The 16,657-nt window shown below is 36.8% G+C and overlaps 1 protein-coding gene across 3 annotated transcripts; it reads right to left on the bottom strand.

Annotated features, from left to right (window-relative positions):
* Positions 1–1,661: 1,661 nt before the first annotated feature.
* Positions 1,662–15,633, bottom strand: LOC115766172 (uncharacterized protein DDB_G0283357). Of its 3 annotated transcripts, XM_030710015.1 has the most exons (9): positions 15,611–15,633; positions 13,079–13,657; positions 10,831–11,241; positions 5,387–6,737; positions 4,704–5,051; positions 3,453–4,639; positions 3,211–3,395; positions 3,031–3,143; positions 1,662–2,584 (listed from the first exon to the last, which is right to left on the bottom strand). In XM_030710015.1, the coding sequence occupies exons 3-9, from the start codon at positions 11,142–11,144 to the stop codon at positions 2,378–2,380; spliced, it is 3,705 nt and encodes a 1,234-aa protein (XP_030565875.1). In that variant the 5' UTR covers positions 11,145–11,241; positions 13,079–13,657; positions 15,611–15,633; the 3' UTR covers positions 1,662–2,377. The 3 variants fall into 3 exon arrangements, with proteins under 3 accessions (XP_030565875.1, XP_030565874.1, XP_030565876.1); XM_030710014.1 differs by having other exon boundaries at positions 3,211–4,639; XM_030710016.1 differs by having other exon boundaries at positions 3,211–4,639; positions 5,387–5,720.
* Positions 15,634–16,657: the final 1,024 nt, after the last annotated feature.

The raw sequence follows: 16,657 nt of genomic DNA, 5'->3' as shown, positions 1-16,657 counted from the left end.
CTTCTTCTTCTTCTTCTTCTTCTCGTCAATTCTGGCAAACGGACACAATAGTAATGTGAAAAGCATTGATTTTCTGGGTGGGTACCGGAAATTGTAGAACCATATTTATAGCAGCATACAGCATAGAGAGTTAAGAAAAAGAGCTTTCGCTATAAGCAAATCATCTGCTATTTGTTATTCAGTACTGTCTGAAAATGCTAATCTATTTTATATATATGTATATATATATATTGTATAGTTTTCCTCTTTATATATATATATATATATATATATGTATGTATGTATGCTCCATATAGGCATTTGTCACAAAAAAATCAATGCCATACATGTGTTTTATATAAAAAACGCTTTGAGTTAGTTTCAATGGTTTGATACGAATGGAGGGCAGGAATCATTTCAATTTACTTGGTAATTCTGTATTCTGTATTTTTAAGTGTATATAAACATATTACTTGTCATTGTTAATCATTGTTATTGTTATATAATATATGTATGTATATTGTTAAAAACCGTAAGGATTTACAGGCTAGTCAAGTGCATGTAAATATCGTACACATTATGCATATACATATAATTAAGTTATACCATAATAATAGAAGAAAACTCTATATAGATAGATATATATGTATATATATTTATATATATATATAACTACATATATGCATCTGATGCTCGGCCAGCGTGCTACTTTTAATAGACAAGTCACATTGATTCAAATTCAAGGAGGTTTTTGGTTTAGGTTATGATGTACATACATATATACCATATAACATGGAGCCTGTTTAAACACGATTATTTTTTCTTTTTATTTATTTTTTTTTCGAAAAAGGCAAAACTACGGAACTGTGGAGCTGTGGAGCTGCCGGAGCTCCCCTCTCAAAAGTTTCGTCTATATGTATATGCGGCTGTACGTATGTACGTATGTATGTATGTATATATTTAGCGAATTGCTCACGTCTACGACAATACAGTTAAATAAGCCCACCAATATATGTATGTATTTATATGCATGTATGTATTACGAGGCTAAATTCATATTTTAATTATTATTATTGTTATTGTTATTATAATTGTATGTCTGCTCATTTTGTATATATGCATATATAAATGTTTTGTTAAACGTTACGTTCATATTTGTAGTTTATATTTTAGTCGATTTCAAAGATTGCTTATATGTTTCAGAGTTAGTTGCTTTGTTTATATAGTTATTTAGACTAATAATGAAATAAAAATGCTTAAACAGTTGCAACGCAAAAATTATATGAGTTGAATATTCATTTTTTAAAAAGTTGTTTTTTTGTTTGTGTACTTTTCTTTGCTTAGTGCAAAAAGAAGAAGAACTTCTTCAGTGGGTTCAGTTCGTACAATATACAGGACTTTCCAATGGGTACGTGTAGAATCTGACAGCCGCAGGCCCCCATGTTGTTCTATCTCTAGTGCAAACAACATGGCCGCCATGCACTTTCAAAATCAACAAATACGAATTGGATATATATATATATATATATATATATATTTGATTTTGTATTGTTGTAAGTATTAAATTAAAATGCAATGCCAGTATTATGTATGTATGTATGTATATAAGAAAACATAAAGCATAAACAAGTACAAATATAATTTTTTTTTTAATTTTCTTTTTTTTTTTTGTAATTTGCAGATATAGTGTTAATTAATATAATATATATATGTGTGTGTATGTATGTGGACAGCAACATTTTAAAATACACCATTTAGTATAGGTAATGTATGTTTTGTATATATAGTATGCACTCGTTTTTAATGAAGCTGTTGCAATGTAATGCATAAGGAAAATATAAGCACAGGCGGCAGCTGAGACCAAAATGTCACCCGAATTACATTATTGACTCAGTTTTTTTTTTTTTTTCAATTTTGTTTTTGTTTGAACTTGCACTGTACTACATAAAAAACAGTACATTTTGAATTGATTTTTAGTTTTTCAGCTTTCTCGTCTTAAACACATTTAACAAAACTATCGATTATGTTATCGATAATTGTGCATATTATGTTGTGTATTCCTTATGTACGTATGAAATCTTGGTGGTATGCATATTTGATTATAATTACATTGTTGTTACAAATAACTGTATTTTTTAAACCATTTACCATTAACCGTTACTTACATACAACTACCGCCTAAGTAGGGTGCTACGACAAGCTATTGAAGTGTTCTGGTTTAAAGGGAAGCGTTTTGGCAGTTGGATTCGTTGCGCGTTATATCAATTATTTAAATAGGCTATCCGTGAGTGTTTTGTTGTTGTTTATGTTTGCGTGTGTGCTCCATTACTTGCTGCACCTGGACAACGTGGCGAAAGCGTTTGGTTATGGTTGTGTTGTCTTTGTTGCAAGCATTGCCCTAAGCGGCCTGACTCTGCTGCGAGTTGGCGCCGGTTGCTGCAACGGACACTGCCGGATTACTGGTAACCGTGGCAGCGTTGCCAGATATTGTGGTTGTGCCCGCAGTGGCAGCTGCTGCCTGCGCCTGCTGTTGCTGTTGCTGATGATCGGCACTGTCAAAGTAATCGGAGGCATTGCCGCGACAAATTGGGCACGTGCGATTCGACTGCAAAAGTTAAAAATCAAGTTAGTAGCTGCAATAGCTGGACGGTGTCAAGAAATTTATGATTGATATTTCAGAATCGAATATTGTACACATTTGACAATGCGTTTCCTTCTAAATCTAAAATTGTTTTATTTGTAAGCAGTAAGCAAAAAATATAGTTATTAAATTTTCATTTTAAAATAGTGGGTGATTGTGATGACAAACTTCATATTATTGATAAGAGCTGATAATATATTAAAACGAAATAAACGCTGCCGGTATTTATAATTTTTGTTTTCCGCAGTCAGTAGAGCTGGCAACGCTGGTGGGCAGGACACATCAATAAATACAATTTGCCAAATGGCAATCGTCCGTTTACACAAATTGTACAGTGTTGCCAGCTTGGAATGCACTGCAGTTCTAACCAGAACATTTTTAAAATATTGAAAATTACTGATTCAACTTACGCGCAGCCATTTATCCACACACTTGGCATGGAACTCGTGGGAGCAGGGCAAAACGCGCAGTAGCTGCCGCAGCTCGAAGTCGCACATGCAGACCACGCAGGAGGATTGATCGCCTATTAAGGGTTCATAGGAAAAAGAGGGTTATGTAAAGAAGACATTAAAGAAATGAATAAGTCTTACCATTATGTGCTTCCGGATTGTACTTGTAGCTGGGCAACTGATCAACTTCGTTGCGTGTGAGACCGCGCGGCTTGGCCTCGCCCAGACGCTCGGCCAGACTGAGCAGCGCCTCATAGTTCTCCGTCTCATTGGTGTCCGCGGAGCTCAGATCGTGCTGGTTATAGGGAGATAGCGGGAACATGGCACTGCAAACAAGCAAGATGGTGAAGGATAAAAATAAATTAATGCTAAAAAGGACATACAGGAAATTGAGCAAGAAGCCTGGATTGATAATGCCAGCGGTGGTTTGGATCTGCACGGGCGCCTGATGAGGTCCCAACGATTGCGGCGGCAGGACATGCCGATGAGGACCATGATTTGCCGGCCAGAAGCGCGGTAAACGCCTATGTGGCGGGAATGTGCGTCGCTCCGATGATATGATTATCTGCTGCGGTGCTGCCGCCGCTGACATCTGGGTAACATGGGCAGCAGCTGCCGCCGCCGCGGCATTGGAATGTAGATGCTGTGCGGCAGCCGCAGCGGCGGCGTTCATCGAAGCGATGTGGATGTGACTTGCCGGCAACTGATGTGCATGTGGATGCGGATGCGGCGCTTGTCCACCCACTGGCACAGATGCAGCAGCTGCTGCGGCTGCTGCTGCCGCCGCTGCAGCGGCTGCCTGATGCCCGTCCAGATGATGTGCACTGGGCGGCTCAGTTAATGTTAAATTAGCCACCGCAATCGCGGTCACATCTCGTTGCTGCTGCTGTGCCGTAATCGTTGCCTGCTGTATCATGTGCTGTGCCGCGGCCGCAGCAGCCGCCACCTGTGTGGGCGTCGGCACCTGGGCCACCTGTAGTGGGGCGGCGGCCAGGCCGGCGGGCGCCGCCGAGAAGGGCTGCGTATAGATGCCGTGCAGATGGCAGGGCGCCAGACGCGCCTGTGCTGGCAGCGGATACGTGCAAAAGGAGGCCCAGATGGGCTCATGGCGCAGCGCCAAATTGAGGTCAACCATTACCGAGGCGGGTGGCGGTGGTGGCGGCCCAGCGTTCACTCCCTGCTGATGAGTGGGAGCCTGCGGCGGTGCCGGTACCTGCTGCAATATCGCGCCAACGGAGTTGTTAGCGGGCGGCCCTCCAACAACATTGCCGCCGGCATTTCCCACCGACGGCACGTTGCCGGCCAGATCCCAGGGTGAGCGATGCGTGTGCGTGTGCGGGTGTGGATGCGGATGCGGTGCCTGCTGCTGCTGCTGCGGCGCATAGTGCGGCGGCTGTGGCTGATGATGATGCATTGGATGGTAGTTGGGTGGCGCCTGCTGCTGTTGTTGCTGCGAGTGGTGCAACTGTGGTGCGTATTGCTGCTGGTGCTGCTGTTGCTGCTGCTGCTGGGTGGAGGTGGCCACATCACGCAGGCGTGGCCGACGCAGCGGTGGACTGCCTTGTTGCATCTGCGAAAAAGAAAAATACGTTAGAGATTTGACCTGACATTGAGCCTATTGCTCGGAGTTTCACCATGACACGTTGTGAGCGCCGCGGTTCCCAAATGGCTGGCGGCGATTGACTTGGTCGTCCCGAAATGCGGCGACGCTTGCGCGATGGACTGTCCGAGTTAAGCCCGTTGGGACCAGGTCCGAGCCCATTGTTAAGCGAAAGTGTGGAGCCAGACAAACCAGAGCCGGAGGGCACATCGCCCATTAAACCTGGACCAGCGGCGGATGTGGAGGCACCATTGTTATTGCCATAACCATTGCCCATGTGCTGATAGTGTGGACCATTCCGGCCATAGCCGCTGCGCATAAAGCTGTAGCCACCATCTGATCTATGATCCAGACCCTGTTCCGAGCTGCCATTGCCAAAGTGCTGCAAGAATTTGAAATATAATTTAATCTGTGGATATAGCTAATGCGAATCTGGAGCGATGAGGGGAAAATACCCTATAAATAGTGAGGTGTAAATACCCTGTAAATATGCTTAAGAGATATAGTTTCTGCTTGATTATTGCATCGGAATACAATATATAGAAATTCTTATCTATCCTAATTTTTGGTATGGGCACAACAAACGAAAAAGTTATTTAAAGATAGAATTACTCATAGTATGCAGAGCAACAGGGCATCTTCTAGTTATTATTATCTTGCGAAAAGGTTTTATTTTTTATTTAATAAATATTTTGATGAACTGACTTGCTAACTCACATTATTGTTTGGATTTCTATCGTAGTTTCCATTGTGACGCCGATTGTTATTGTTGTTGTTGTGACCATTGCCCGGATGGTTGTTGTTGTTACCATTGTTGTTGTTGTTGTTGTTGTGATGTTGCTGATAGTCGCGGGACAAAGCGGGGCAAGCTCGACGATAATTCATGTAATCGGGATTGTTGCCATTGCTTAGCCCATTCGTATTGTTGCTGCTGTTGCTGTTGATGATAATGTTGTTGTTGTTGTTGCCGTTGCGATTGTTGTAGTTGCGTTGGCTGTGATGCCCATGGCCCGTTGGTCCTGCCTGTGGGCCAGAAGGTCCTTGGCTATGGCTATTGATAGGTGCGTGGTTAATATGAGAATCAGTCAATTGGTTGTGGTTTATCATAAGAGGCGACGGCGACAGTTGTTGTTGTTGGGTTTGAGATCGTCGTTGACGTTGTTGTCGTTGTGAACACATTTGTTGGGGTTGTCGTTGTGGTTGTTGGTGTTGTTGTTGTTGTTGTGGCGCAGACGACCCATGAGGAATTATATCGGTACAAGAATTGACATTCACAACATCAGTAGGGTTACTATTTGTTGTTGTATTGGTTGAATTGAAAGTTGTTGCGGTTGTTGAATTTGAATTCGTACGTGTTAGCGGGAGGGATTGGCGATTAGTCGGTTGATGTTGTTCTTGTTGTTGTTGTTGGTGTGGTTGGTGATGTTGGTTGTTGTTGTTATTGTTGTAGCTGTGATGGGTGCTGTGATATTGATGATTATGATTGAAATTATGGACATGATTGTTATCGTGATTGGCTGGAAGGGATAGCAGGGCAAGGGGCGTGCTACGGCGCTGCTGATTTGGGTTTGGTATAGGCATGAGCGTGGGTGTGGGCGGGGCGGCAACAGTTAAACATAAGCGTGCTGGATTCAGTCTAACAACGGACACGGACATTGAACCAAAAGCGGGCGGCGCACTCGGCGCACTGTTGCACATATCAATATAGCTGTGAAAGCCGTGATTCACAATTGGGTTCTGATTGGGATTGGGGCACTGATTGGGATTGTGGTTTTCATTGTGTGGTGTTCGTAAACTATTCAGATTATTGCTGCTAATGTTATCAGTGCAATTGTTGTTATTGTGTGCAGTGTTGGTAATTGAATGATGATAACTGTTATGATTAACGTTACTGTTACTGTTATTGTTACTGTTACTGTTATACTGTGTGTGGTTATGTTGGGCTTGCGACTGATGACTGTTTTGTGGGGCATTGCGACTGTGATTGAGGTTAAGGCTGTTGTTGTGATGATGCGTTTTGCTATTGTTATAAATACAAGTTCCGCTAGAATTACTTGTTTGTACATCGCTGGATTTTCGATTTAGGTTTGCAATTGCGTTTTTTTTTTTTTCAGATAATATGTAATACATATAATAAGATATACGTATATAATATATATATTCGGTTTTACGAGATACATTTGAAAATTGTTCAATCAAATCAATGCAGTAGCAGTGTGGTGGTAGTATTAAAACACAACCCATATATAGTTATTTTTGTATGCATATACATGTACAGGTAGTAGGTAGTAGTAGTAGTGTATATATGCAGAGTGATAGCCACACATATACGTTATTTATATAGTTTTTTATTATTATTATTTTGCAGTTTTTTTCGGTTTTTTTTTTTTTTTATGAAGAAGAAAGAAAAACGAAAAAGATAAAAATAATATATATGTAAATGGCAAAATGCAATAATTAGATTATTAGTTTAATATAGATATATATATATATATATTTATGTAATTATATAATATCAATATATACACACACATATAGTTTATAATAATATTATGGCAATGGGTGTATATGTAGCGAGAATTTGTTATTAATAATATTCAATAGTTAACTACATATACACACATATACAATATGCATTTAGTAGAAACAAATACGTACTAATTTTGCACAATATGTCCTTTTTTATTTTGTTTTTTTTTTTCTTATTGTTTTTGTTGTACTTATGCATTTTAAATAGAAATTGTTAGTTTGCTATTTTATTTATTTATTTGTTTGGCTTTCGCTTTAATGCACACTACGCTTACGAAAAGAAATGAATAATAATTTTAAAAGAAGGAATTAAACAACAAATGCGAGTATCACAGTTTTTAGGACACTTTTCAACGCAACACTTTCACTAGCTAAACATGAGAGATAGAGAGAGAGAGAGTTATATGTACTTATAAGAGAGAGAGAGAGAGAGAGAGAGAGAGTGCTGTACATGCTCAAAAGTATACAAAAGAGAACGCAAAAAACGTAAACCGTTAATCCAAGTACGAGTACTTTCTTTTCAAAAAAAAAAAGCTTGGGGAGCATGTGGGTGTGGCGCGCTCTGAAGAATCAGCTTTGGGCACGTAACGCACGACGTAATCGTTAACGTAATGTAAACGTGAGCACAACAGCATGCGAATGCAAAGCTTAAGACAATACCATAGAGTGACACAGGTCGACAGATCGAGCTGGGGTATACAAGATAATGCCTACACACACACTTGCGCACACAAACACACAAACACACATACATACAGACAACAGCAGTAGGGTGGGCGTGAGCCAAAAAGCGCCAAAAATTATACGTTAACGTTTAACACTTACGCACTAATTGCAAAAGCTGCGACTGCAACTCATTCGCTTATGTGTCCAAAAAACTTAAGAGGAGAAATCATATGGTATATGCTTAAATAGTTAACTATTTTAAACAGACAGTGTGAGAAATGTTCAAAAATTATAGATTATAGTTGTTGCTCTGATTTTGATGTAGCGCTCACACACAATCAAATATTGAATATATTGATATAAAGAAATATACGAAAGGTATTATAGTAACGCATTTACTATATATTTTAAGAGTTGTTTAGTAGCTTTGGTTTTTCGACATGTTTTTGTTTTTTTGGAATTTCTAGTTGGGTACATTAAAACTGTTTATTAAACATTCTAAGCCGCAGTGTGCATAATGCAAATAAATAAGTAAAACATTAAGCTGAGTTTCTTGATCATTAAATATGATTTTTCAACTTTGTCAAACAAATTTTATATTTTTACCAGCACCAAAAATGCAGTTAAGCGTTTATACAAAATACACCAATCTATAAAATTGTATCAATAACAATCAATAAACTCAACTAAAATGCATTATCATTCATAAAATGTTGAATTGAAAAAATATTACAACTAAGTATTTACTGTACGGTTTGGATAAAGAGGAAATTTTGTAACTAAATTTTTATATATATATTATATTTGGCTTGCACTTTGACGGTTGCATTTATAATAATCACATGGATTTCAAACATCACAATATTTGTTTTCAAAAGTATTTAACTTTGGTTTAATTTGCTTTTTTTTTTTGTAAAGTTCATTTAGCATAAACGTGAAGCGAAACTAAGCGCAAAAAATTAAAAAAAAAATATAATTATACAAAATATGTTTAAGAATAAAAAAAAAAAGGAAAGCAAATATCAGCCCAATGAGCTATACTATTGTTAAGTAGTACAGTTGTGCTTTTGGTCAGCTGATTTAGCTCCACTTGGAACTAGTTCGCGCTGCGAGTGGAACGACTAAGTGTGGTGTTCTTCTTGTTGTTTTTATTTTCTTGACTGAATATGCATGAAAAACACTTTCAGGTAAAAAGTAGTCTTTGCTTTCTCCTTTTTATAATTCTACTCGTTTTCCCTGAGTCGCATTGTGTCCAATTCATGTACTACTTGTAGTATCTAACCTCACATTAAGATTCATTTTTTATACTACAGCTATAAAGACGGTATGAATAGGTAAAGCGATTAATGTGTATGTATATTTTGATACTAGCGGTAAAGCTCCATGGAGAGAAAATTATTTTTAATTTTTTTAAATTATAATTCAAACTCTTTTTTACAGACATTCTGCAGGAGTTCTGCAGGAGCACTCTAAAGATATATAAAAAGCTGTTTTGTTTTCTTAATATCCATACCAAAAATCGTTAAAAATATACATTAAAAATGACATACACACGTAGCATTAAACTAGTTTTTAAATAAAAGCAAACAAGTTATATGCAAATTGCAATAGTAAATTATTTACCAACTACTAGTACGAATTTACACAGATATTAGTCTTATATTTGGCTCTCGGCCAAGAAAATTGTTTCGGCCCAAACTTGTAGAGTAAATGTTTTTGGTTTTTTTCTTTTTTGATGATGGCATGCTTGGTAATAACCGTTAAGCGCGCTTTTCAGTAGAGAGTATTTAAAAGTATTTAATAAGTACGAGAAATGAAGAAGCTTTTATTTTGGACAAAGAAACAACTACTTAAAAACTTAGGACATTTGCTACATATAAAGTTTTGTTCGCCATTTTCAAGTGCTCTTCATGCATTTTTCATTGGGTTTTTTGAGTTTTTTTTTATTAACGGTTGAAAATTAAAAATTTTCTGATAATAGTTCTGTTAGATGTAAATATATATGTATCTACTATGGAATTTCGCCTGGTATGTATACATATTTGTAATTGAAGCGGTTAGAAAATGTACATACGATACAATTAGGAATGTATTGTTTAATTTTTATTTTTTTTTTTTTGGGAGCGAAACGAAAGTTGTGTATTGTTTTTAAATTGAATGTAAATGCAGTAATAATAGATACAACGATAATTAGTAGTTAGAAGTAATACAAATGTGCCAATTGACAAGAACAAAACATAAAGAAAATGTACAGTACGAAAGAGAACAAAAATTACAAATGAACACGAATTTATAAACGTTGAGAAAACAACAAAACAGCTGCAGCTGCAAACCATTGTGCAACACGTGCAGTACTGCACAGCTGCCAAAGAGAGAGAGACAGAGAGAGAGAGAGAGCGCAAGGTAGAGAGCGGATTTGCACTCTCTTTATTTGCTGAGCCTGCAGCTGTATTGTTGTTAATGCAAGTTTTTTGAGTGCTTCGAAAATTCAACGGTAAAAGGAGGCCAACGAAATGTTTTGGCTTTGGATGATAAATTTTGTTGTTTACTTTTTACTCTATTGGACAACACGCAATTAATTACAAAATTCTCCCTTTACCCTAAAAGCGATTTTTATATCTGAGGTGTAGTTACGTAGAAGTAGTTAGATATATATATATAGAGAGAGAGAGATAGATATAGATTGAAGAGTAGAGAAAACTGTTCTATAGTTGTCGTGGGGAGCGTGGGGAACGAGTAACAAGGATGTTGTTGTTGTTGTTGTTATTATTTTTATGGCAGGTCGTAGGCATAGTACGGTGTGGGATTGCGGCGGGATAAAGGACTCTTGGATGGGGTACTTCAAATTCGCTTTTATGTCACTTAAAGCTAACGTAATTTGCAAAATTTATTGGTATTTTTTAGTTGTTTTTTTTTTTTATATTTATATATATTTATTCATATACCATAAGCTGCGTAGCTCTTACCAATTTGAGTTTCTGCCATCGATTGCGTCTTTGTTATTGTTGGCATTGTTGTTGTTGTTGTTGTTGCTGCTGTTGTCATTATTGTGGCGATTCAGATTGACATTGCACCAGGGACTATGACCCGGCACAAGGCCATTGTTGTTGTTGTTATTGTTATTCCGCTGCTGCGGCTGTTGTTGTTGCTGCTGCTGCTGCTGCTGTCCGTGTGGATGCGGCGAGTAGACCATGCGGCCGCGCTGGGAACGCGCCGATGAGGAATTACGAGAAAATGGCCGTCGGCTGTTGCCCGAATGATTCGCATTGGAGTTCAGCATGTTGCGGCTGCTGTTGCTGCTGCTGCTTGAGACTTAGTTGTTGTTGTTGTTGTTTCTAGTAATTTGTTTATTCAAACTTTGTTTTGTTCATTTATAGCTGCAAGTTGTACAAGAGGAAAAACGGAAAACGTTTGCGTTTTGAAAAACTTGAACTGAGTTAAGTTTAAAGCCGCGCCCGCGCTCCAGTACACAAAGCAATAACAACCAACAAAGCCAACATGCTCAAATATTATATATAAATATAAATAAATAATAAACAAAACCCAAACGATACGAAAAACAAAACATTTATGGATAGGGCTAAACACTAGTACTTACTGAGAAAAGAGCATAAAAATGTGTGTGTGTGTGTGTGTGTAGTGGTAAATATGTAAAGAAGATAGAGTATATAAACTTTCTTGATCATAAATAAAACAGCAACAATTTGAGTTTGGTTTTAAATCGTGTAGCTTTAATAGTTTGTCAATAATTGAAGAAAAAATAAATAAAATGTAATTTCATGATTGGATACGTGCGTGATTAGTTTTCTGGGTACTACATAAATATATATATAGAGTATACAATATGCCTGATATATGCGTTTTATTATATGGGAGAAAATTCTTGTCATACAGAGCTAAAAGTTATATATTTTAAATGCATGGCTGTGTGTGTGTGAGAGAGTATGGATGAATATATACGTATGATAATACAATAATAAACAAAACACATTATTAGTAAATGTTCTCTTTTTTCCCTGGGAGTCGGGTGGGTTTATTACAAAATTACTTATCAGTTGTTTGGGAGTAGTTAGTACTATTTAGAGCTTTAGAGTTGAGAGAATATAACACTTATCTTACGTGTTTGTATGTTCTGTATTGATATATATGTACGTACATGTTTCTAGGCAACAGTACAACTTTGATAACATATCTATGTATACTTAGAAAGCTAGTACAATGGCTTTACAGCTACCACAGCGTAGGGTTATCACGAGACTCTTTTGTTCCAGTTCTAAATTCATATAACAATGCTTTAACAAAAACAGTCTTTTTCTTGGCAAATAATATTTGATATAAAAATACTTTAATTAACTTAGCTTAAGTTTATCTTTACTGCTCTGACCCATATATTCATATTGAAATCTTATGCTGCTTTAGGTTTAATTTCAGTGATTTTTCAATTTCTAGTTCTCACTCCGTACTATTGCTTCTTTGCCTCTATCAACTGCTTTTTAAAACTACTTAAAATATTTGCTTGGCTCTAGACCAGGGCTCTTTAAAATTACCTAGATCAACTAGGCGTACATTGGCAATTCCAGGAAATCACATGGAATAGAGTCGCACGTCTTCAATGCAAACAAAAACATGAAAAGTTCTTAAATCAATTTTTGGTTAGTCCTTTCGATACAATACTTTGTTAACGTATTAAATTGTATTAAAGGAAAGCTTAAACAATTACAATCTCATTTAGCAATTGAAAAAAAGGCGCATTGCCCACTTTCAGAACTTAACTTTCGTACAAACTAATACAACTATTTGACTATTTGAAAAGCAACAGAAAATAATTTGATATTATAAGGTCTCCTGGAAATGCCCATATCTTCATCAATTCAGATTTGTATATAGTAAATTCAATTGACAATCTATCAAAGTTGTACTGTAAGATGTATATACATATATGTGTGTGTGCAAAAACAAATATGTGTGTATGTAGTTGTTGTTGTTGTTGTTGGATGGTATAAATGGGGTTAGAGCAGTATTGGAACCAAAGAACGTAGGACAAATACAAAAAGTTACAAGTTACAAGCTCTAAGCCATGCGAAGTAAAAGAAAAACACAACTATTTGTATTTATTTGTAACGTAAGTTTGTCTTTCATTTCGCATGACTTATTTTTAATAGTACATATTTAAGATAGTATAAATGTTTATCAAATTTACAAACACAAGCTTACAATCTAAAGCCGAGTCTTTTGCCAAGTTGCAGTAGAATGTTGTTGTTGGTTGTTGATGGTGGTGGTGGTGGTTGTTGTTGTTGTAGTTGTTGGTAGTAGTAGTTGGTAGGCGGTACGAGGAATAATACAATATATATAGATATATAAGTTGGCATTTATGGAGGCGAGCGAGCGATAGATAGCGCTCTATTTGTTTTTTTTTTTTTATGTTTATAATTTTAACATGAGCTTGAGGCTGAGGTTGAGGTGTGTGCAGTTTGCGCTTGCAGTTACAGTTGCAGTTGCGGTAGTTGGTCAGTGAGATACAGATACAGATACAGATACAGATACACGCGCGGCAAAATGGCAGTCTTATGTGCTATATCGTACTTAGCATACATTTTGGTTTAGTTTCAATATTTATTTTTACATGTGGGGATAGTCAATAGATAAAAAACACTTGATGAACAGTTTTCATTGTTGTTGTTTTTATTTTTTATTTTTTTTTTGTGTGTGTGTTAAAAAGCTGGCACGTCTGGCCACGGCCATTAACAAATGCAAATTTACCACCAAAACCAGCAATAAAATATTGTATGTATGCTAAAAACAAAGAAAAAATAAAAGTAAAAGAAACATTTGCAATTACATTCATAGTTTTCGAGACTAATTTACTTTTTTAAGAGGGTTTCCATATATAGCCTTGCAGCAGGGATTAGAATCTTATATTATTTATTGATCAATTACAACAGCCGGGACGATATGTTTGTGAGACATCATTAACAAATTTGACAATTACAATCTACTACCGGCTTCTGGCATATGTCATCGACAGTGTCGTCGACATCGGACCACTATAACATACAGATCGTAAGGGAGCAATGGGTCAAAAATTGAATTTTATTGTGGACTTTACTCAACAACAGACGAACAAGCGACTGGAGTGTTAGGTTATCTCAATGAAATGATCGCCAATCTCCTGTTTATCTGCAAGGGTATTCAATTTTCGACATTCCGAAAATAACTAAATGATTTTTTTTAGTTAGGTTAGTAATAAATACATAGTATACATGTGTAATATGTGTTTTTGGACATTGCTATGAATGTATATATATAAATATATATTTATATAAAAGCGTGGTTTTAATTGCCAAATAGTAAAATGCTCATGTTATGTAAAGTAAAATACTATGTAAGTTAAGCAGGCAGTTAAAATATATATATGTGGGTATGTATGTTTGTATGAAACAAATGCACACACTGGTCACATGAGCAAATGCAGAATCCTAAAACCTGGCAACAAAAACAAAATACGTTTATTTGTGTTTACATATAAATGTACATACATACAGATGTATGAACGCATTTATGTAAAACACCTCACTTTTGCTTTAATGTATGTGTGAGCGTGTGCTGCTGAGGGCCAGGGTCCTACACAAAAAAGCTGAACACACTTTGCCACCCTCTCAAAATGAAAACAATAAATTATCAAAAGGAAAATATGCACATCTGTAAAAGTGTACATATGTATGTATGTACATCACTCGTCTTTTATTCTCCACACAGCTCAAAGCCAAATTATGGTGAGAGAATGAGAGATAAGCAAAAGCAAACCAAACAGACTGGCAAACACACACACATACACACATACATAAAGCTGAATGAGAGTGCGACGGCAATGAGCAGAAGAGAAAAGCAAAAACCCACCTAACCAAGTCTCGCTGTCTCTTGTTGTTGCTATTGCGTAGTCATGGTAGTCGAACTTCAACGACGATTGCTCTTTTTTGAGACACACTCACACATACGCACATCGATTATATGAATATATGTATACCATAAAAATGTTTGCCTGCCTTTTGTTAACTATGCACATACAGATAATTACGTTCCATATTATTGCATATACGTTAACAAGATTCACAATAACGCGCACACCACATACACACAGGCACAAACGATTGCAAAATCAACGGGGGAAAAATAAATAATTTTACACATCAACGCGAGCGAGTAAAATACCAGCACGAGAGCTCGCTCGAACAGACAAAGAGGTAGTGTGGTAAAATGCTCAGACGGACCATTTATTTGCTCCCCCGTTTACTTGAACTCTCACCATTCGTCTGCCTCTCTCTCTCTCGCTCTTTGTGAGGGGAGCCAAAGCGTATCAATTGTAAATGCGTTGTGGGTATACATAGATATGGGTAAAAAAAAATCGAAACTTTATGCCCCACAGTGGCTTCGAACCGCTCCCCTTTGACCATAGCTCACTTAAATCAACACAAGTTCACATATTTATAGGTGTATATGTGTGTGTACACATGCATTCAAACACACATACATACGCACATATGTATATAAATTCACAATGACAACCACTTCGTCACCATCCACAGAAAAACTGGCATTAAACAATTGCGTTTTATATAATTTCACTACGTCTATGCGTTAATGTTGAAGAGCACTATTTGCATTAGAGAAAAGCTCAAGAAAAATAGTCCTTTTTAAAACAAATTACACTTGGTATAAAATGTATCCAAATTTTTTATGGGAGTTTACCTCTGCACGATTCTCGACCTGACAAAGCGCTGTATATGTATGCACATATGTATTTCATACTTCAACAAAACGGTCACACTAACTAGCAGAGTTGTATGGCGCATATATCGAATATGTTTAGGGTACTTATGCACATAAAAGCAATCAATACAAACGTGCGTCAAATTAGCGGCGGTGACTTAGCGTCGAATTTTGGTACTTGTTATCGGAAAACTATCGGTCACTTTCAAATGCATTTATTTATGTTTTTAAGCACGAAACCAAATAAATTTAAATGCAGAATTGCAAAAAATTAAATTATTTACTATCTACATTCATTTATTTTTGAATTTTAATTTTTAATATGGGTAAACAAAGGGGTTGAAAAGTTAGGTTTTCGCCATTCTTTAAATATCTTACTTCAGGGATAATGGCCCCGAAAACCGCATATACACGATTGAAGTCTATAGTTTCACCTATCCAATCGTGAAAAAATTATAAAAACCGATCAGCACGTTTTTAAGATATTTGTACTACAGTGCAGCAACCTCGTTGCTAGCCCCATACAAAATGACCGTAAAAAATCACCCTTGCACTTGAACCCTAATAACTTTTCTCAGGGATAATGGCCCTCAATGCACGGTATACCAACTTGAAGATACATGTTTAAGGAAGCTTTACGCATTAATTCTACGCAAATCGATCAGCCAGTTTTTTAGAAAAATGGCAAAATGTAAGCACACCTCATGTTGTTCATTCAAAATGCCTATCGAGCTACTAGATCCAACGGGAACCGAACCACTGCTCGGAATCAGTGTTGAACAATGTTATAAAGTATTGGGCGGGAACAAATTAATTCAAAATACTTGTATATGAAAGAGAAATGCAGTAATATATAAAATAATTGTCATTTTACAATAAAACATTATCTTTGGTAAAATAGACTGCTGCAAAAGACGACACCTATGCATTTAAGTATTTATGCACGTATAATAACGAAAAGGTGGCAATCTTTCAACCTATATTATTCTATTTCTCCGATAATGGCCCCAAATGCACGGTAGTTTA

The sequence above is a fragment of the Drosophila novamexicana genome, unplaced genomic scaffold (assembly GCF_003285875.2).
Source record: "Drosophila novamexicana strain 15010-1031.04,08,12 unplaced genomic scaffold, DnovRS2.1 tig00001062-arrow-arrow-pilon, whole genome shotgun sequence".
Taxonomy (NCBI): Eukaryota; Metazoa; Arthropoda; class Insecta; order Diptera; family Drosophilidae; genus Drosophila; species Drosophila novamexicana.
The sequence above is the reverse complement of the archived record's forward strand: the minus strand, read 5'-3'. Positions and strand labels throughout refer to the sequence as shown.

What these genes read in the sequence shown, in the direction of transcription:
- LOC115766172 (XM_030710014.1), bottom strand. Translation starts at nt 11,144, where the DNA reads ATGCTGAACTCCAATGCGAATCATTCGGGCAACAGCCGACGGCCATTT. An exon ending in GGCGCTCACAACGTGTCATG is followed by an intron (nt 4,640 to 4,703) that starts GTGAAACTCCGA and finishes TCTTTTTCGCAG; the next exon opens with ATGCAACAAGGCAGTCCACC. An exon ending in CAATCCGGAAGCACATAATG is followed by an intron (nt 3,144 to 3,210) that starts GTAAGACTTATT and finishes AACCCTTAATAG; the next exon opens with GCGATCAATCCTCCTGCGTG.